Source organism: Harpia harpyja, chromosome 20 (genome assembly GCF_026419915.1).
Source record: "Harpia harpyja isolate bHarHar1 chromosome 20, bHarHar1 primary haplotype, whole genome shotgun sequence".
In the NCBI taxonomy this organism is placed as follows: Eukaryota; Metazoa; Chordata; class Aves; order Accipitriformes; family Accipitridae; genus Harpia; species Harpia harpyja.
Genome location: NC_068959.1, coordinates 21,963,268 through 21,984,804, shown reverse-complemented (window position 1 = coordinate 21,984,804; position 21,537 = coordinate 21,963,268). Strand labels below are relative to the sequence as shown.

Sequence of the window (21,537 nt, the reverse complement as noted above, 5' to 3'; positions counted from 1 at the left end):
TGGGTGGTGTTTGCGGTTGTCCTGTACCCATAGCATTGCAGCGGCTCTTGGTTTTGCAAGTTTACCTGCAATGCTCCTACTAGTCCACGATGGTGTGTCTTCTGTCCTCTCGTCACTGGGAGAGCCCAGGTAGTGCAGGCAGTCTCTGTTAAAAGAATTTCAGCTCCACTTTAACTGAGCTTTTTTCCCCCCATATTTTAAAGAAGCACTCCTGTGGATGATAGAGCTGTAAAACACCAAACAGTTTTTTTTCATCCCTTTCTAGAACCGATGATATTCCACTAATGGCCATTTTACATCAGCAAATCTTTCCCTGGAACCTGAAACGTAGCCTTTACCTTTGCCATGACCGTAATGGGCCTATATATGGTTTCATGTACAGATTTTATAATAAACTTTTAATGAAACAAGTTTTTTTACTAACTTAGATTTGTTTGTCTCCTGGGGTGAGGGTTACACTTTGGTGATTGAAAGATGATGGATGCCACCCAGGTCTTTACCAGGCTACTAGGGTAAGTAATTTGTGCTTAGTGTGCAGTGGCTGAAACAAAGAATTAATGTATTTTAAAGTTTTGGATGCTCTGGGTAATTCATTTGTTGGCTGAGTCTTGACTGGCAGTCCACAGAGTATGGGTGGGCCATTTTTCTAGCTGATTGTGAAGATAGAGATAAAGCTATATTTTATGAATTGCTGTATCCAAGGTCATCTGGAAATTGAGCAGTTCATAAAATATATCTTTGTTCAAAGATATATTTGATTATATAAAATATGATCCCAGAATCAATTGGGTACAAACAAGATGTTGCCTTTAGGGTTGAAAACACATTGTTAGAGGCATGAAGAGCAGAAATTGTTGCTGCTGTCTTTGTGTGGCTATTGTTTTTGGTTTTAATAGGAACAGAATGAATGACATTTTTCCACCAGACCACTTATGCTCAACTATACCTCCAGGACAACTTCCTGGCCAAAAATATTCAAAACAAACAAACACAATAGCAATTCTACTCCAATTACATTGTTTGCAAACCAGCTAGTGTTCATAGAGTACTAGGTTTGGCAAATCCAAGCACTTCAGCCCTGGCTTTTAATATCGGATATTTGTATGTGAATTACTTGTAGCTGTTGTGCTATTCAGGTAAGTGTTTGCGTGGCCACGTGCATGGGTACCTCCAGCACTTCTGCCCAATTTGTGATAAAAGCATACCCTAGCTGTCTTAACAATTTGGGTGAAAAGCGTGGGTACTGGGAAGACATCCTTGCCCAATGGCCAAATGCTCATTGATTTCAATGAAGCTGAGATTTCAGCCTAGGGCTCTGAACCAAATCATACACACCAATTTCAAAACTTTCACTTGAAAGAAGAATAACTAAATATTAAGTGTGAGAAAGAGAAAGACAGAGGAGGAGGAATTTATCAGTTGCTCTTTTATGTAAGTGGAGCCAGTATTTGTGAGAGGAGAGTGAACTTGCTGGCTTTGTGGCACCTTTTCATGTGGTTTGAGCTGCCAGAGTGATCCTATAGAGAGCAAACCTAAATCAGCAAACCTGCTTGTGACTTTCCAGTCATTTTTCTTTGGCCAATGGGAATGTTCATGGAAATGCTGATTGTTGTAACAACTCACAGTTTTAAATATATACAGTGCTGTGGATTGGCACTGTAGTAATTTCTTCTCTCTGAGGTAGAGGGCTACAGGAACCTAGTTAAGGGAAAAGAACTTGTATGGTAAAGGTGCTGTGGGACACGTAGGGAGGAATAACACAGTTGTTCTGGCTCCAGCAAGGTTTCCAAGCTTCATTCCAACCCCAGGTCTGCTGATCTCAGTCTTTTCGGCATCTTCACACCCCCAGTCATCTGGGTACTCTCCACATCACTGTCTGTTCTCTGTGAGTCAGCTGGGTGGGTGTCCTCAGCAGACCCTCTAGGACCTGGAGGAGTGGCTCCTGCATTGTCATACCTAGTGTCGCCAGCTGTCAAAGTGGGACCTCTCCCAGGAACACAAAGATATGCCTCTGACTCCTGCTGGCATACGCTGCAGGAAGGGCACAGCAGCAGGGTGCGTGCTAGGCACAGAGTACATCTCCCATGTCCTTGGAGAACTTTGGGTTATTAACCCTTGCTGAAGCCTATGTCTTTGCAGTTGCTGCACAGATAGACCCATGGACAGTGCAGGCGAGGTGTAAATGCCCAAAGTGAGCCACATCATCTAGTGCTGGCTCCCACAGTGGAGTCCCTATCATCACAGATCTAGTAAGAGAAACATGGCTATGTGTTAATTAAAAGGCCTAAAGGTGGATACAGCAGAAGGCTGCCCCTTGGAAATTTAAATTTGACTTTGTGGTTTACCTGCCATGTACCCCTACCTAGGATGCAGAGATCTGAGTGAGCTGCTGCAATGTGCAGAGACGGTCCTGTTGACATCTGTGAGAAAGTTTGATCATCCTTTTTGCATAAACTGGAAATATAAATTGCCTAAAGCATAAAGCATATTACTAATACTAGATTATATTTTATATTCTCAATTTGGAGCCTGTAGTTACCCACTGGTGGTTGCGGCAGAGGTTGGTATAGGGTGATATGTCATTTTGACATCAAGGTTCTTTTCCCACAGGCTCAGGTCTGTGTGTGTTTTGTGGAGGTTGTGCCCATCTGTTGAATAAAGCCGTGGTCTTTCACTCCCTCCCATGTTTCAGATGCAGCTTTAGTTAAATACAGCCCTGTTACCTTCAGCGGCATTGGAGGGTCACAGACTCAGAGCAGTTCTTGTCACCCTGCCACCAAAGAGTTGAACTCCGTTCAGAGTCCCAGCTGCAGACACCACAGCCTGCCTAGGTACACAGCAGTGACTGCAGTTTTACCCTCTCTGTAAAAACCCAGAAAAAAAGGAGGATAAACACGTAGAGTGTGTAAAATGTTAAGCAAGGCTTTTTTTTCAAGTGGGCCCCATGTTTCCATTCCTTCTGGCTGGAGGGAGCCTTCTTCAGAGTAGGTCCCTCTTTGGCAAGTTGGCATTTGCAGCCAGTATTAAAAAGGTCAAAGAGTCAAGGTGGGCAGGAGCTGCTGCTGCTGAGGTTCAGTTTTGTCTCCTTGTCAAATAAAGGCCAAAACAAACATAAGCCAAAGGAGCATTGCCTCTGATAAAAACAGTAGAGGCAGCAAACATACCAGAAGCGGTAGGGCCGCATTAGCCAAGAAGTAAGATGTATTAGCCCAGTGCGTGCTGACCCACCAAAGACACGTCTGGTCTCCAGACCTGCATGGTAGTGCTCTGTGCCAGGGGTATGTGTCCTCACCTTGTAGGAGAGATGACAGAAATGGGAAAAATTCTGTTTGTTAAGGAGTCGCCATCTTTGTAAAAGTTTGTGTTTGAATTTGGAGCAAGTCGAGGCTGCAAAACATTTCCCATGGAAGGATGAATTCTGGAATTTTCCATCTGGGAGAACATTGAAACTCTCCCATCTGAGCTGCCCTCCATAAATGGGAAGGCCTGTACTCCTGCGGGTGAGACTTTGAACAGCAAAGTGGTGGGGACTCTCCAGAAGAAGCTGAGGGAATAGCAGCCTTTGAGACGTGGCTTGGGCGGGTGTCATGCCTCCAGACCTTGTACGTCAGTGGTGAGGAGCCTGGAAGCCTCAAGGACTATGCCTGTAGCATCCTTTGGGTGCTGAGAACTGGGAGCACAGACCCTTGGAGACACTGCTGGACCTGCAGCTTCTCCACCCCAGTGCAGTAGCCCAGAGGCTGGAAGCCCTGGCACCTGTGGGGAAGGGCTGTCCTGGGGCCAATGGCTTGGGCAGTCTGAGAAACCCAGCTGATTTCCAAGAGATCACCTGTGCGGCTTCCCTCCCCTCCTGACAGAGGAGGGGTGTCCTGACCTGAGGATTACAGATGGAGGGGGGGAGTGTGCTGAAAACCATTGCTCTGATGTAGACATGTCAAGGCATCACACCTGTGAGTTTGTAGGTCCTAACTCTCCTCACATCTCCCCCCATTCCTGTGAGAAAGTATTTTTCAGACTCCCTTTTCCGTGGCCAGGGGAATTCAAACTAAGTTGCCTTCTTCCTCAGCTGCTCAGAGAGACACAGAAGGATCATACCCTCCCAGTTCTCCAGATCCACCTACCTAAACATTTTGCCACCCCCCATGTGCCAGGCAGCGTGGGGGAGCCTCCAGTGGTTGGCACTGCATCCTCTGGAGGAGGCCAGGAAGATAAGTCACGTCTATTCATGAGGTCTGTTGCCCGGAGATCCCAGATGTGTCTGTAGATTGTCCGCTCTGGAGGATCTCCCACAGTGAGCAAGACACAGCTCTGGAAGCAGTGTTTGTGGCTAGTGTTGCTGGCTGTTAAAGAGTTCACTGCGCACCTTTCCCAGGATGACTTGCTTCTCCTCTGTGCTGCCGAGGGGTTGTTTATGTATGATGCTTTGTGGGTGGGATGTGGTTTTGTTGCTGCTCCATTGTTGGACTCTGTTTGGGCACTCTGCCTGTTTATGATTAATGATATTTTGAGTTGAGACTCTAAGGTGCTTTCAAGCATACTTCAGGTACCAGAAGTGAAGAGGTGTTGTTATCATCAAGGTACTTCAATGTAATATCAGATGTAATCAGAAGTGAATTAATTAAAGCAGTGTGTACATGTAAGTCCTTGTATGGTGGATGTTCAAGCAACTCACATGGCATAGTTTAGAACTCAATTTTTTTAGACTTTTGTAACCCTCTTCTCTCCATGAGAAGGTGGTAACTTGGCATTAGATGCGAGGACTGCTGTCAGAGGGCAAACCTCTCCTGCAAAGGCCTCTTAGTGAAACACGACTCTTGAAACAGATTAAGAAATTGTGTGCATTTGTTGATCCCAGCCCCAGCACGTTTTAGGGTTAATTCTTATGGCTTACACAACTGGTGTAGGCTGAGATCTAATGGTTGCTTGGGTTTCATCTGACCTTGGAGTGAGCAAAAACCTGTGGAAAATCTGTGGTGATTGTTGGTCTCAGCTCTACCAGGACTAAACCATCCTTTCTGCAGCACGGCATAGTCTTGACGTGCTTGTCTGTTAGAAAAATTGCCTGGAGAGTAGCTGCCTCTTTTGTCCAATACCTCAGGCTTTGTGAGGCTGGTGGTTCTTCACCCCCACAGAGAGGAGACTTGAATTCGGATAGAGGAGGGGTTGACAGGATTGCAAAGTGACCTAAATGATTGCATGAAGCAACCTGTAGCCTCAGTCTTAAAAGCACTGGCAGAACCCTCCTCCTCATTCTCGTGAACCCAGTGGCAGTGGTGGCTGAGTGGTGTGTTTTGCTAAACTAGCTGTGGAGGAGACCACGAGCTGGCAGACCAGAGCCCTGAGATTCAGATGAGGAGGAGCTGAAATGGCAGCTTGAGCTCAGCCTGCACCAGGATGATGGAGTGACTTGGGTGGCCCTGGTTCGGTGTTTTGGCTCTGACAAAAGCTGTACTGGCCACATCTGAGCAGCAGTAACCTGTGTGGAGGAGGCTGGGAAACCGGGAGCTGGTGGAAACGTGGGGAAATTGGACCTGGACCCTGCTTGGTATACATGTGAGATTGTTTGCCAGGGATAGTATGTTATCTTGATATGTATGAAGCCAGTGTTTGTTTTCCCAACATGTTTGAAAAAGTACCAAACAGGGAGGAGACTAAAATGACCCCTAATGTTCAGAGCACTAGAGAAAGGGGGCACTTTTAAAATCCTCGCATCTATTTGAATCAAGCTCACGACTTTCTGAGCTGCAACTCTGTGATTCGGACAGGGCAGAGATAGGAAATGGGTCGATGTTGAAGCTGAAAATGAACCAAAATGTAAAACTTTATCATTGACATAGTCCAGTATTAGCACTCTGTGTGCTGCTTTGGTCTCTCAAGCTACTTTAGTTTACTGTTGGAGAAGGTTGAAAGGTGATTCATTCATAGTTTACAAGTACCTAAAAAGGAAAGAGGTTTCTGGTTGCTAGATGGGATTCAAATTTACCAGAGAAAGGCAGAGAGATCTCTTGGCTGGAAGCCAAAGTTAGAGAAATTCAGGCTAGGAATAAGGGCTGCAGTTTAAACAATACGAATAAAAAACAGTGGAATGTCTTTGGCTGGCATTAAGCAGACTCATCAGCAGTTAATGGCTCTAAATGAGGATTTCTGTGTTTTTCTAAAAGATGCAGGAATTATGAAGACTTTCCAGCCCAGAGCAGCCCTTCCAGGAGACCAAGGCTGGGCTTCCCCTTTGACCGGAGCAGCCTGTGCATGGCTCTGGATGCTGCGTCCCCAGGCTTGGGGCTCTGCCTGCTCTTCCCATGCTGCTGTCTAAGCACAAGCCACACTTGTAGTGTAGCAGTAAGGCGCACAGATGTGCTGGGCGTCGGGGAGCATGGCTGTGTTTCTTTGTGCACAGTGCTTTTCCCAGACACAGTCCAAAATATTTCTGGATTGGATTCCCCTTTCACTGGCCTGTCTGATTCAACCAGGGAATTACAGTCCATGAAGTGTGGCTTGCGAGCTGAATGCACAGTCCTTTTCCCTCCTGTAGTAAGGCAGCCGAAGACATGCAATCTGGGGAGGAAACATGTTCTCCTCCCTTTTTCTGGACAGGACTCTGCTGGAGGGGTGCGATGCAAGCAGAGCCCCTGCCCTGTGTGAGCATCAGCTCCATCTCTGCCACGCTTGGCATATGTCTCTTTGGACCTGCCTGTTTTAGGAATGTCATGTAATTTATCACTGGAGGCCAAGAGCACAAGGTGCAAAAGGTGCATAGGTTTGAGTGAGATGTGATTCACGTCGGTAGGGAAGAACCAGGGAATAGAGATCTTGGAAGGTTTCTTGCTTGTCTCTTGGTCCTTTCCTTCAGTGATCTCCAGGTTTCTGGGCTTTGCTCTGCTCTTGCCAGCATTTTCTGGGGAGGGGGACAGGGCTGACACATCTTTCTCCCAGGCCATGCTGCCTGCTTCATAATTCTGCAGACCACAGGCCTGGAAATAATATGAAGCAGATGCACCAATGCCAAGGTCAGGACCTTCCCAGTATTTAAGGCATATGTGTACTGTTGGCATGGTACAGGGTGACCTCAGTGTACAATAGGAGCCAACTGACACAGACATCCAGACAGAATAAATATTTGACAGACTCTATTTCTCTATTCCCCCAAATGACTCCTATAAAAGCAAGGTCCTGTTTACCTTCCCAGCTGTCCGTGCACAGTGTTCTGAGAAGAGGCAAGCTCTCTTCTCCATTCATTGCCTTCCTGCTCTTCTGGGTGACCCATTTCCAGGCAAGGATCAGGGATACTGACTTCACAAAATCCAGGACACCTTGGATTTTCACAGAACTCCTGAAATTTGTGGAAAGCTGAGATCATTTTGTTCAGAAGTCTCCCTGTTTGTGCCAAAGCACAGTGACCTGGGAAGCAGTGCAAGACATCAGTGTGCAACCTGAAGCAATTGCCTGCAGCTGTCCGAGCCATTTTTTGTGCTGTCCCTGCCCCATTAGCACGTGTGCAGCCCTCCCCTCCTGTTGCCTGTGGCACAGGTTTCTAGGAAGCCTGCAGCAGGCTTGGGTGCGCAAAAATAACAGGAAGAATATTTGGTGGAGTTTATTCTTTTTTCCTTGGTGTACTAAACATGCTTCCTTTGCACTCCTGGATCTTCGGTTTGCTTCTGTGCCTTGGTGCCAGCATAGCTGTGCAGCTCAGAGTCAGCAGAAAGTCTGGCATGCTTGGGACCAGATCTGCTGTGTTACCCACCCACGTGCTGCCAGGCACCTCTCCTCTCACAGTCGCAGACATCTCTGGGTTTGCCTTTCAGGCACTGTGAGCATTGCCCAGCCAATTTGTGTTACCCTGAACTGTTCAATTTCTGTCCATGTTGTATCTTTTTGATTAAGGACAATTTAGCTTCTCATGCCCTCGCACATAAAACAAAAGAGTAAGAGAGTCCTCAGAGTTTCCTACCACAGGAGTATATGCCTGATGATTGTTGTGCTTTTTATTTTGTATAAGATCACTTTCAGTGAAAACAGTCTGTAAATAAAACCAACCTGTGGTAACTTAGCTTGGCATAAAGAATGAGTGGAGACTTACAAAGGTCTATAAAATAGTGATTGCTCTAATGAAACCCATCCAGTTCCTCCTCCTTTGATTACTCTTCCGTATCGCAAGATCAGAATGCACTAGGCAATTAAAAGATGGCTTCTGCCTATTAGACAGAGGAAATACTTTATCTGTAACACATCTTAGACAAGTGGAAACCATTGTTACCAATATTCTTAAGGCAAAACTGGCAACTTGCTATTTTCTTTTTTAAGGTTAACACTGAGAATGAAAAAAGGGAGCTAGAAGAGTGCAGAGCTGTCAGTTGAAAGAAAAATTGCAAGTCTGCTAATCCTTTCATGTCAGTTGTAATATAAAGCCTGGCAGAGATTGATAAGAAGTGTCTCCCTCTCTGCCTGATGTTCCAGGTGCATGGTAAAATCACCTCTCTGAAACACCCGGGAAAGCTCACATGCAGAGCCAGGCTTCAGACTGGAAAGGCTGCTGACCATTTTAAATAGCTTTATTCTTTCACTTTTCTAACTGCAACCTGAAGAATAGCTGTCCCTTCCCTTCTCATCCTTTATATGCGCAGGTTTTCATTGCAGCCCCTCTCAGCGGCTATTGCTCTGCTGCTGACGCTGTCATGCTGAATGACCGTCTGTCTTAGCAGCAGGCACGGAGCATCTGTGGCACACACTGCTAGGGGACCGGGACTGCTCTCCGTGACCTGCCCCTGCTCCTTCTGCAGTGAAACGCTCTGGCTGTGGTTGGTGGGGCTGTGGGATTGGCAGCATGCCTGTCGGCAGCAGCAGAGGTCATGTAGGTGTTGGTAATCATCGGCAGCGAAGGCAGGATGCAGGGAAAAATAGTCTCGGAAGAGCGTGAGCTCCTGCACCCCTGGCTCTGGCCTGGTGGGAGAGCCGGGAGAGCAGAGAGACACGCGGGTCCTGCCTCTGTGAGTAAGGGCGGCCGTGGAGCAGTCGAGGCTGGTCACATGGAGCAGAGAAAAGAGTGAGCCAGACCCGGGGGATGCCTCTGTTCCCCATGTGGATGTTTCTGACCCCATGATCCTTCCCTGCCTGTGTGCTGGTAAAACCTGGGGAGCCAAGCTGGCGTGCAGCCCCTCCCCAGCCATCACGGGGCAGCAGGGGCAAGCGCTTTTCCCAGGGGAGGGGGCTCGGTGGGCTCACATTGCTTGTGCGCAGCCTCTGAAAGAGGCAAGTTTCACATTGTCTGGTTTCTCTTTTTGTAGCTGTCCCTCCCAAACTGAAGAAACTGAAAAGCCCAAACGTTCATGTTGGTGAAAAGATTTCACTGAAATGTGAGGCGACCGCTGGAAACCCTCAGCCATCCTACAAGTGGTTTAAAGATGGCAAAGAGCTGAAGAAGAGCAAAGATATCCGGATCAAGTATGGGAATGGGAAGTAAGTATGCTATGTGGCTGCTCTGCCTCTGCTCACTAATAACACTGAGTGTCGGGGTCCGGGGGACTGTCTGGCTAGAAGTGGTGCTGTGCTCTCCAAGTCAGTGCTGAGCAATACTGAGATGCTTCCTCGGAGTCACAGGACCATGCACAGCCCATTTACCATGCATGGGAGAGTGAGCAAGATTCCCAGTTTCCTCAGAGAGTAGTGGAGAGAGAGGAGCAAGGCATGCACAGGATAGATGTTGGATTTGTAGATGGGGCTCTCCTTGGGTAACTGTGTCATTGGATATCTGAGAGGGGTGTGCAGTGACCTGGGGAGATAACTTTCCCTGCTAGCTGTAGACTGGTTGTAGGCAGCTCAGGTTACCTGTGGTGAATCCTGCTTTGCAATTAGGGGTTTTTAATGCAGAAGCTATCCAAACTCAACAGTTGCCCCACCAGCCAACAGTGGGCCTGCATAAATATGGGAAGAATCACTCTGTTCTCTCCTGAATTTAGGTGGACTTGAAAGAATCTAAGGCAACTGCAAGGATACAAGAGCACATCACGATACTGTCTGATTAGGGCCCGTAGTCACCTGCCAAGGCCTTGTCTCACACAAGAACTTCCATCGCTGCACCCAGGGCAAGCTCCATCGTGGCTGCCCCAAACTCCCCACGCAGCGAAGCTCTCAGGCAGCTGCTGTCAGCGAGTGTCATCCTAGGTAATGCCTCATTCAGGCAGTGCAAAAACACCAGGAGAAATAGGCCCCAGTGACTAAACTAAGGGGTTCTCACTGGGAATTGATTTAAATGGTTCCATGTTGATATTTTTCAAGGCCAAATGTTTACATAGGATGTATCTTAAAATTGTCCCATAATTGTGACTATGCTTACATGCATATATCCTGACCTAGCCAGCAACCTAACCAGTCAGCTTCCAACTGCCCAACCCATTGGAAAACTTGAAACTGATTCTTTGCTAACATAGGTTATGTCTGAGTGTGTGAAAAATAGCTCAGCTCTTCTCATTATGGATAGAAGCCACTAAAAAATCAGTTAGAAAAATCGGTTAGTACTTGAATGGGCCATTGTCAATTGCTCTAATTTAATTTCAGTCCTGTTGGTTTTGATTTCAAAGTCACGCCCAAAATGGTTGACCTCCTTTGTAATAACTGTAGGATTCGTGGCTGGTTTAGGATGAGGCAGAGAGGTGGTCAGTGGAAGGCTTAGGCTAGAAACACCGGCGTATCCAGGAAAACTGGCTCATATCTAGTGGATGCCGTCTGCTCAGGAAGGGCTGTCTGGGCTTGCAGGCAGCAGAGGTAGGGCAGAACTGTGCCTTCCTCTTTGCTCTGTCGCCCTCAGTATTTCTGTGGCCCTTGTCCGCCTCATGGCCTCAGTGTGTACCAATGGGTACTGGCGCTGGGATGCCCTGGAGGAATGTGTGCACCACCCACTGCAGCCCAGCAGGGGAAGCCTGCCGGTCCAACTCGTGTGGACACTGCATCCCTGCGGGCAGGCAGCTTGTAGGACCTTGAGCTCGCTGGCACTGGGATCTTGCAGGGATGTTGGGGAGCTATTTCTGTCAGAGCTAGAGAGAAATCAACCCCAGACCAAACACCCAGCAAAATTCTCTGGGGAGCGATCCTGGCGATGGTAAGAGGCGCCTCTTGCAGCATTTCCCTGCTGTGGTCCCAGAGATCATAGTCCTTCCTTGCCTCCTGGCACCCCACGGCCAGCACGAAGCTGTGACAGGATGGTATCCCACCCACAGTGGTGCAGGGCAGGCACGCACTCCCTGGGTCAGGGACATAAACATATGGAAGAAGGTTGATCCTCTTTCCTCAGGACACTGCTGTCAAGTCATAATTTTGCATTTACCAGTTTCCATGGCAACACGTTGGCTCACAGCCTGCCAGTGACAGGCCAAAGACATGTGCGTGCTAGAAGTTCTTCCTGCTGGCAGAATAAGCCCAAGGATAAACATTTTAAAGAAAGCTGAGCACCTGCCTCTTCCTGTGTCTGAGGCTCCCTCAGCAGCAAAGGTGTGAGCCCAAAGCATCCCCCACTGATCTGCCCCCAGAATTGCTTCCCATCCCTGCTCCTGCTCCCTGCTGCCATTAAAACATGCCATTAAGTGGAGAGGTTGCCTGTCTGGGGCTGGGGCCTGGTTATGGAGACTCGACTCAAGCAGCTATCGAGCTGGGACAGCTCTGAGATGATAACCCCTTGTTGACCATTTGCCCCTTGTTGTTGAACAGTCAGCAGTGCAGGAACACTTCTCCAAGCAGACCTGGATGGGCCTGTGCACACCCGGTCCGCCAGCCGCAGCTTTCAGGCTCTCCCCTCCACTGGGCTCGCTAGATCTCAGTGCTTGAAAACACCTCGAGGGCGGAGTGCTCACTGGCATTGGACCTGCCTCCTTCTGGTCTTGACTGCATGCAAGAAACATTAAAAATTGCTCTGTGCATGCAGGCTGAGGATCGAGGGAGCCCTCATGACTTTGCATATCTCCATTAAGTAGCTAGGGGGGCTGAGTTTAGTAGAGGGACCCAAAACTGGACATGGGATATGGGTGTACATCATTACTTCCAGCATGATAGGAGAGGACTCTAGGCAAGGATAAGCATCCAAAACTGTAAAGCTCAGAAAGGAAGTCTTACTCTATGGTGATAAACTAAAAAATAGTGGGGTTTATACATCTGGCTCCACTTAGAGATAACACTGGTCTCCAGCTAATCCTCTGCTCTTCCTTTCAGTTCAGAGTGGAGTGGGGTTTCCAGAGGGCTAGAAATAGAACACTGGGGAGGGACTCTCACAGAGAAAGTGCACAAGGTAAAAAGTGTCACAGCCTATGCAGCACCTGGCCACGTGCACAGGATCATTTCTTTAAAAGTTTGATCCAAAGACCTAATACAGTTGTCTGCTGGAGCCAGGCAAAGCAAGCCCTGCCAGGATGTGGAGATGTTGTCCATAGTGTTTCACTTGGCCCTGCAAGTCCCCGGCAGAGCTGGGCAAAGCTCTGCGTTGGACTCTTTCTTTGTCTGCAACTCTGCGGTCCTTAAACAACATGCACAGGATTAGGATGGGAGACAAGAAGAACGTGGTTGCCCTCTGTGACTCATTTCTCTACTCTTCTGTGCCTGGCTTTCCTCCCTGTGTGTTTAAAGAGCCTTGAGATCTCTAACTAGAAAGTGTGACTGGAGCCCTTTTTTTTTGTGATCAAGTTTTCATCTGATCCCACTGGCCCTCCCAGAGTAGGAGATTTCTTTGAAAATAAGGGAAGTATATATTGTAAGGAGGAGAGGAGCAGTTAACTGCATGTCAGCTCTTCAGCTTTTCCATCAATCATCTTCCCTCTTGTTTTTTAAACTTACCGGCAAAACTTCTGGTGCCATCAGGCAAAGGAGTCATTTATTTTTCAATGGATATTTGCTGGAGGGAGGGGAACAATTCTGATTCCTCCTTTCTGAACTGCATGTTCCATCTGTAATTAGTAACAGGCTGGGGCAAGCCTGGCTTGCACGAAGAGGAAACTTCTCTTTAAGGTAGAAGAAATTATTGGCTGGAGTTTTATCTCCAGCTCAATTTAAATAAAACACAGTTGATGGGGAACCTAGAGAAATTACCCAGAAAGAATTGCATGCAGTAGTGAAGTACAGCGTAGTGAGTGGCTCTCCCTCTGAGCTGCCAAAGCAATACCGTTTTCTCCTGAGTGCGTCTGAGATCTGCTTGAGGCTGCTGGCTCCCAAGAAGTTAAGGTTGGGTTTTGACTCTCTGACTGTCCTGGCAAATGGTCAAATGCCAGTTGTGGAGAAAGCCAAGGGAGTTTCTGTTTGAGGAGGTGTAGAGAACCTACCCCACTTCAGGCTGTGCTCAGGGCTCAGCCCTGAGACACGTAGATCTTCAGCTGGAGTCAGAGGGGGTCCAGGAGCCTGGTAGTCTCCTAGCTGTGGCTGTCCTCACAGCCTCTTCTCTTTGTGTGCTCTTTTACCAAGGGAAATTGCTGGGGTGATGAAGTAGGCGTATCATTAGATTGGAGAGGGTTGGTGGTTCAGTTTGGGACAGGCTGACCATATGACATCCCTTGGGAGTAGTGTCCTACTTTCAGTATCACCAGGAATCCCTATTGTTAGCCTGTAAGTGGAGCCAAGGGATACCCTCCTCTCCTGTTTCTGTACAGTAGTCCCTCAGGCGATGCTAGCTGGGGCAGATTCATTGCTGGGGTCTTCCTTGTAGAGCTCCCTGCTGTAGATTATTCCCCACCCACAATGAATGGGGCTGTGGTCTTCCCTGTCCAGCTCACTGCTCTGGAATGAAGGCAAAAAAAAATAATAATGCCAAAGCAGCAGGGGAAAGAGAGTGCCAATAAAGATAAATGATTTCCTAATTAAGCCTGGAGACAAGGAGGGGCAAAGAGAACTGTTGAAGCCTTGTGGGAGCCAGAGTGAACCCAAGCAGGCTATACCACCACTCTGGCAGGGGTCTTCAGGCTGACATTTTTAAACAAAGGAAAAAGCTCATTTGACAATGGATCTTGCAAGAGCAATTCCAGATGCCTTGAAGCTAAGACTCTTCTCAAGCACCGGTGTTGTTATAATCACCAGGGGAGCTTCTGCCTTGCTAACTCTCACGATGTCATTATAAGTCTCCGATATTTGGGATTTGGTTTTAGCTGCTGAAGGCACTTTATTGGGGGTGGGTGGGTGGTGGTGCTGTGAAGGAGAGCATCTCCTTTGTTTGTCTGTTTGTTGTTTTAAAGGAGATGATGGACATCATCTTGGCCAATGCACCTGGGACTGAACCAGGGAATTTGAGAACTGAAAGGAGAAGCAGTTGGGTCTTAAGCTAGAACAATCCACAAACTTAGCAAGTTGGGACTCCTAAGAGATTCAGGGAATGGGCATTTAATCAAACTTGACTGAGTTATAGTGGCTAACAAGTTACGGTCAGATGCTGGGATGCTTCAACTGGTGTGTGCAGACTTAGAGGTGGAAGGAGTGCCTGAAATTTCGTGTGGTTTTCCAGTGATGTTGGCTGCTTAAAAAAAATAAAAAATCTCTCCCTGCAGACCTTAGCCCACTGTGGTTGCAAAATGTCACAGATTAGGTTGAAGCACTCACTCATTGAGACATGAGCTGAAATACCATTCATCCAGTTTAAGTTAAAATGCTTTGCCTTGGGGGAGGAGGGCTGGGGTGAGGGCTGAGGCTGCAGGCAGTTCATCTGGGACAGCACATTATATACCTACAGGCATGAATTTGCCAGGTCCCCCTTATACTTCATGGATCAGGCACTGGTGAAGATCTGTGACGCGTACCAGTTGCAGAAAAATGACTTAGGAAGAAAAGAATGACATGCATCCCAAAGGCTCCAAACTCAGAAAGGAGCCCCCAAACTGTAACTGAATCTCTTGCACAACCCTGTGTACCACCATGGTGGTGTGTTTCGAAGAGGTTTTGGAGGGGTAGTTCTCTGTCCATCTGAAGGCGCCATCCCTTTCTCATGACCTTTCTTCCCACAAATGCTTTTTCCTGATCTGAGTATTTGCAGCCTGGCTCTGCTCATCTCCATTCCTGTGCTCTGCACAGGGCTCCCCCCCAGACAGCTGCTTTTAGTATGGCACCTCCCTCTCCTTCTCCCCTGTTTCTTTAAAATTAATTGGCTTTGCTTTAAAGGCCCTCTCAGGCCTTCCTCCCCTGCTTCTGGCAATCCCTGAAGTTTTGGTCCTGCCTCTGATTTGCCCAGTATGTCAGCCTCCATCTAACATGTGATACACTTCCAAACCAGGACCTCTGTGCCTTCTCCTCAGCAACATTGACCCTCTCTTCCCCTCCCTGCTACAGAACGAGCTTGTGGTTTGGTTACTGAGACAGTGAGACCTCTGCACAGTGTTCTGGCTGCACACCTACCAGGGGTGCCTTGTCTGTATTGAGGTCATACACTCTTTAGGACGGGGAGGTATCTGTTCCGCAGTTGGTGCTGGGAGGTCACAGGCAGTTGGGAGGCTGCTAGCGTGCTCCTGTGAGCTACCACAGTAAGCACGGAAAGAACCGGCTCTGCGCTGGCCTCAGAGTACTGCTCCAGGATCTACAGTTTCTCAAAGAAAATCAAACCCTGGCATTGGGGCTGGAAGAAACATTCGTGGGATGGATCAATTGCCTTGAATTCCAGGACAAGTAGTACAAGGGACCCTGCACTGACATCAGGTCTGTGCATCATCCTTAACCCAAAACTCAGCTTTTACGTATTTATTGATTTCACACCCTGGCAACTGCCACAGACTTGCCTGGCACAAAGAGCAGCAGCAGACAGGGGTTTGCCTCTCAACAGAGCGGCCACAAAGTCCACTCCAGGGACTGGTATGTGGTTGCATTACGTTGCCTCTGTTGCCCTACACCTCTTCCCATTGCAGGAACATCCGTGGCAATTCAGCGATCCGGCCCCAGGCTGAATTTGAGGATGGAGGGGGGTTGCACAAGTGACCCTGCTCTTTGGAGCGTCCTTATTGATCTTTTCCCCTTTTGTTGACACTGCGTGACCCAGAAGGGACTCCAGCTCTCACTCAGAGACCAGTGTCAGTGTCAGCTCTGCAGAGCGAGGACTGGTCAAATCTTCCTTTTAAAATCAGCCTGTCCCAAGCCTGGGCACAGAAAGACAACAGCACTGCTGAGCAGAGAAGGGGCAAATCTGCTTTTCAGGTTAGAACAGCACTTTAATGTTGGGGGACAGGGGTAGGACAGAGCAGGCAGAGGGGGACAGGGGATGGTTAATCCTGTCCTGGGCACCTGCAAAGACATTAGCTGTCTTCCACACCTGCTTCTCCCACAGTCCCAGCAGGTCAAACACTGAGTGGGGCAGATGATGGTGTGAGAGGAGGAGGAAGGAGGACTTTGCCCACTGCAAAAGGAATGATGGCCAAGCTGAAAACTCCGAACCTTCCTGTCCTTACCCCTCTTATTTGATTGCTTTGCTTGAGGGCATTTTTTTTTCCCATTTCCATTTGCTGTTTCTGTAGCTAATCCTGAGCTAGCCAGATCATGCCCTAGAGTGCATAGCAGCCAACATAGGGCCACTTGTTTTTCTCAAGCACTGCAAGGCACAGCCGGCTTGCCCAGCTCTGCTGTGCTGCTCTGTAATTGAAGGGTAAGGAAGAGGTTGGGGTGGTTTCCATCTGGCTGTGCAGGGGAGAGGATGCTCCTGGCTGCCACTTCTGCCCTGCTGGACAGAGGTGCTTTGCCACGGCCATCCCCACTCTGCTTTGCATTGCAGTGATCTCTTCTACCTGATTTTATCCCACTGTGTGCTGGAGAAGATGAGTGTGTTCCCTGAGGCCAGGGCACTGAGAGCCCCTGCTCCAGCCAGTGGGGCTGCCTGATGTTTGATGGTTGCTGGACAACACTTCTTGACTGTAAGCTGAAGAATTGAATATTCTGAATCTTCTTGCCAATCATTAACCTGCTCTCTCAGGGCAAATGCACCACTGAGCAGAGTGCCAGGACAGCACACAGGCACCAATTAAATCTTTGGCAGGAGTGTAAGCAGTACACGTTACAGCAATTGCTGGCCTTTCTGCTCTCTGCAATATTGGTGTGCTTCCTGCCAGTGGCTGTCTGTGCAAACAGAGAGGAATGGAGTTAATAGGTAACCACAGCAGTGTATTCAGTGTGTCCTTTGCAAGGGTCATGTTTGGGAATTTCCTTTTCCTAGCATCTCAGGTGAGTTTACTATGTGCAGTGTTCTTCATTGACAATTTAGGGGCCACATATGGTGGTGTAGTCTTCAAATTCTCTTAATCAGCTGATTCCTTGACTTCTTTATTACTTATGTGTTAGCTACCCTATTTTTAGAAGACTAATAAAATACTACAGCAGTAGTAATCTTAGAACTATTTTTGTCCTGAATGATACAGAAGCAGCTGAACTCACACAGGGAACACTGAGTCCTCAGTGAAACGTAGGTGTCTCAGACGCAGCTCGTGGCAGCTGCTCTCCTGCTCACATGCTCTGAGATGAATGGCTTTGTGAGGAGATGACCTGGGAAGACGGTCCCATTTCCACTTGGCAGTAGGTAAGAGGAGAAAAATGATTCAAGCTTGCCCAAAGTGCTGGTGGGAACATGACTCCTGTCATGAAAAGTTCCTCCTTGGCTGAGATGAAGTGCTTGTTTCTTTTCCTCTGACTATACTGGAGGCCTCAGGGCCCAAGCTCACATTTAGATGTCTAACCCTGAGATGTCTAAATTACAGCAGATGAGGCTATCCTTCCCGGCCAGAATTTGCCAGGATCTTTGTGTAGGTCCCGGCCAAGGGCTGATTTCCCTGTTTCCCATTGTAGTCCGGAGATTGGCACTGCAGAGGGTGATTTACTCATCGGTCCAAACTTCCCTCTGGGGGACTCTTTTCTCTTGGCCAGAAAGGTATTTTGGTGGATCTTCTTCTGGCCAGGCTGAAGGTCTCCTTGTGAATCCTATCCCCCAGAGCTTGCAGACAACATATTCCCCATGGCTTATTCCTCCTCTGGCACTACAGGAGATAATTAGCGTGTGGCTAAGTCATATGTGCTGAGGGTCAGAAAAGACAATGAGGCAGATTTTCCCCTGGGGTAAAGAAGTGTCAACAGAGTTGCACTGCAGTGAAATGATGGGATCTGTCAGTGACCCTGGCCCTTTCACTGAACAAACAGCCTGGGGCAGCGCCTTCCTCCAGAAGAATGGCATCGTCTGGCAGCCAGGCACCCTTGTGAACTAACGTGGTAGGGCTTTCCCAGGGGCTGGTGTCCCCAAGAGACACGCTGCCCAGAAGGGCAGCAGGGGACTTGATACAAAACTCCTGCGCACGATGTAATTCCTCGTATGCTACTATTTGGTATTTCTGTAAAAACACGCCTCAGCCCTCAAGTGAACAAAGTACCTGCCCTCGGGGGCAGCAGGAAGAAGAACACAAACTTGAAAAACCAATTCCCTAGGCAGTTTCGAGATATTTCAGTAGCACTTGGAGATAGCAAAATAGAACAGAGACAGGCTGGTCATCTTTGTCTTTGCCAAAGAGAGATCAAGCAAGGTCTAGTCTCTTTTACATCCTTCAGTTCAGTTCTTCTAGTGCACAGGCATTACCCACGTGAATTAAAAGGCCCATGACTAATGCTGTGGAACGAGGTATCTCTCTGGCTATTTCAGTGCTTACTGGAATAGGGAAATTCTCTTTACTGTGGCTATGCTCCACATTAAAACTGATCCTCATCTGTACCCTTCATCTCTCTCCCCCAAGTCTGTTACCTGACATTATACAGCACAGTGTGGAGACCAAGAATAGCTATACCATTGGTCTGGGGTATGAAAGCAAGAAAAAGCTCTTGATTTTTCAAGGGGATCTTGCAATCCAGGAGAATTTCAACAAACTGTGATGGAAGATAAAAATAAGCTCTTCTGACAGTACAACAGTCTTGTGCATTAAAACAAAATAATCCTCTTTGGTTTCACCTTGATGCCCATATGCTATAAATACCAACATTGCTTTCTATTCTGCTCACAGTCCTCTCCAGTTCCAGGTAAAAGACCAAATGTCTCTCATCCTGTTCTTGGAGATGAATCTGTCAAGTGTGCCACCATTTCATTAGCCTTTTGTGTCACTAATAACTTACTAATTTTTATCTTTGGGACTTAAACCCCTTTATCTGTAAAAGATCACGTACATAGGTGATATTCTAATGCTGTAGTGGATTTTTCCAGCTACTACACACAGTGAAATGTGCTGCGCATATGAGATTGCAATGCAGCCAATTAGCATTAGAATATCTGTCCTCCGGCAGCCGAAGGCAGTGTGTTCGTTAATGCTTTCAGCTCTGCATTGGCAGATAGCCTCAGCATGCTGGTGTGCGAGGGTGGTGTTTTCTACACAACTTTGAGTTAGAGCCTCGCTCTTCCAAGCTGCTTTCAACACGTGCTGCCTGCCTTTTTGCTTTGCGTTGCGGCAATAGCTACAAGCCTGTCACAGGGATGGTTTATAAAACAAATGGTGTATTCTGTCAATGAGGGTTGAGACAGCTGAGTGAAAGTAATGGCTGTGCTGTGCTGGGGGCAGTCTTGTTGGAGCTGCGTGCAGTAATACCAGGAGCCCACCTCGCCCCTTTGCTGAGTGTTCCTACACCTGCCTCTGTGGAGGCAGTGGGGAATGTGGTCCTGGACTGGGCACTACAGCCCAACAGGGCCAACCCCCTTTATCAGGTGCCCATCGTACCTCCCCAGCAAGATGCAGAACCCAACTGCCACAGGGCAGCAACAGGCCCTGGAGGCCCTTAAATGCTTTGCTGTCTCTTGGATGCTGCTTGACTCCTAAGGCATCACAGCAGCGAGGACCATGATGCCCAGGACTGTCACAGGTTGCTCTAAGAGACCTGGGAAAACTAGAAGTGCACAGCACTGGGATTCAAGGCAGCTTTGCACCACTGAATCAGCCTGCTTTTTTAGGCACCCATGTTGGAACCTGTTGGCCAAAATAACTGGCTTCGCACAGTGGATTAGGGGAGACCTGGGATTAAAGGGATTCAAGAGATCTTTGCATACTGTCAACATTCATTTAAAAATTGCTCCACATGGGGCCTAAACTCGTGCAATTGAACACTCGACCGCATCCTGTAAAACAGGGCAGCGCCTGTATCCTGGGAGCTGTACCAAGTTGTCTCCAAGTGCTTTTAATTTACTAATATAACTAGTGAGATGTTCATGCTGTGTCCTTGCGCCGTGCCTCCCAGTAGAACAGCATGTCAGGGTGTTAAAAAGATGCCAGTGTGCTTCTGTGAAGGACTTCCTATGGACAATGATTTGCACAGCCCAAAGAAAAGTCCTTCTCAAATGGCACATGTAACATTGCAAATATGTCCAAAGCTAATGATTATTTTCCACATAAAAGGAATTTTATTTGCCTTCAGCAACATAGGCCACTGGGACCTCTTTCTAAAGCTGGCAGTGTTTCCAAGTCTCTAAATAAAGTGACTGTATGACACAGACCTGAGATAAAAGCGTGGGGTAGAAAGCAGAGAGATGTTCTCACGAGAAGAGTACACAGGATGGTTTTTGATAAAATGGCTAAAATGGAAGGAAATGTAGTGAAACAGAGGGCCTAATGTGGGAGTCCCACTGTGGTCACAAGTGGTATTCAGTGTGTGGTGAAGGCTCCTATAGATCTCTGTTAAACCAGGCAACAAAAGGTTTTGCCTGTTAGTCAGAGAGCCATCCCAGAGAATGAGACGTCAGTCATAGCCGATGGGAAAGGTGATGCTCATCTTCCCCGTAGTGCCGCAGAGCTCTGCAGCTCTGCTGCAGAGCGGCTCCCTCCCCCATGAAGCACGCAGCACAGGTTGTTTGGTGACACCAGCAATCATCAGGTACATCATCTTCTGCTCTTTCTAGGCACTTCTGGCTGATAAGATAATTGTGTGCATTTCAGCCCCACATGTTTGTTTGTTAGTACACTGGAGTGTTTGTATTTGGGGGAGACAAAGTGTTTGCCCTATTTGTTGGCCTGGATAAAGCTACAAGGTAGCGGTGTAGGTCAAACCACAGGGTTTTGATTTGCAGGCTGGGAAGGGATGCGTCCCCCCGACCCCGTGGGTGTTGCGTTTGAGTGTGTGGCACTGCTGAATGCAGCCAGTGAAGCACCAGACTGCTCAGCCTCCTTGTTGAGGAAAGTGCAGAACATGCATCTCATCTCCACATCTCTGTCTCACAGGCAGATCCCGCTGTCCATCAGTAAAGTGGCTTTTCTCCAGTGCAGAAAGTCTGTGTGCTGGGATGCTGGGACTCTTGGGCTCAACGCCTCGCAAGACTTTCTGTGTGAATGAGAGCAGGTGTCAGACCAAACCATGGCAACATGCTAAGAGCAGTGGGTTCAGAGGGAGATGTTCATTTAGAAAATCATGGTGGTTGTGATTCCTGGGAAGGGTCTCATCCAAATGCTGACCAGGCTAGAGTGCCTGTTCAGCTTGTGAGGTCAGGCAGCACATCCTCTCAAGAAGGGGTGACGTACCAGGGCCAGGAATGGTTATCAATTCATGAGGATGGTTAGCAATCGAGTAAGAAATGTCTGCTGTACTTTTCAACAG

At 48.0% G+C, this 21,537-nt stretch overlaps 1 protein-coding gene across 4 annotated transcripts in view; it reads left to right on the top strand.

The window, feature by feature from the left end:
• NRG2 (neuregulin 2) overlaps window positions 1–21,537 on the top strand; it is a 172,723-nt gene that overhangs the window by 98,745 nt on the left and 52,441 nt on the right. For all 4 annotated transcript variants that reach the window (XM_052816412.1, XM_052816410.1, XM_052816409.1 and 1 more), the window contains exon 2: window positions 9,282–9,453. In XM_052816412.1, coding sequence (XP_052672372.1) covers window positions 9,282–9,453 — 172 coding nt within the window. The remainder of the gene's footprint in view (window positions 1–9,281; window positions 9,454–21,537) is intronic.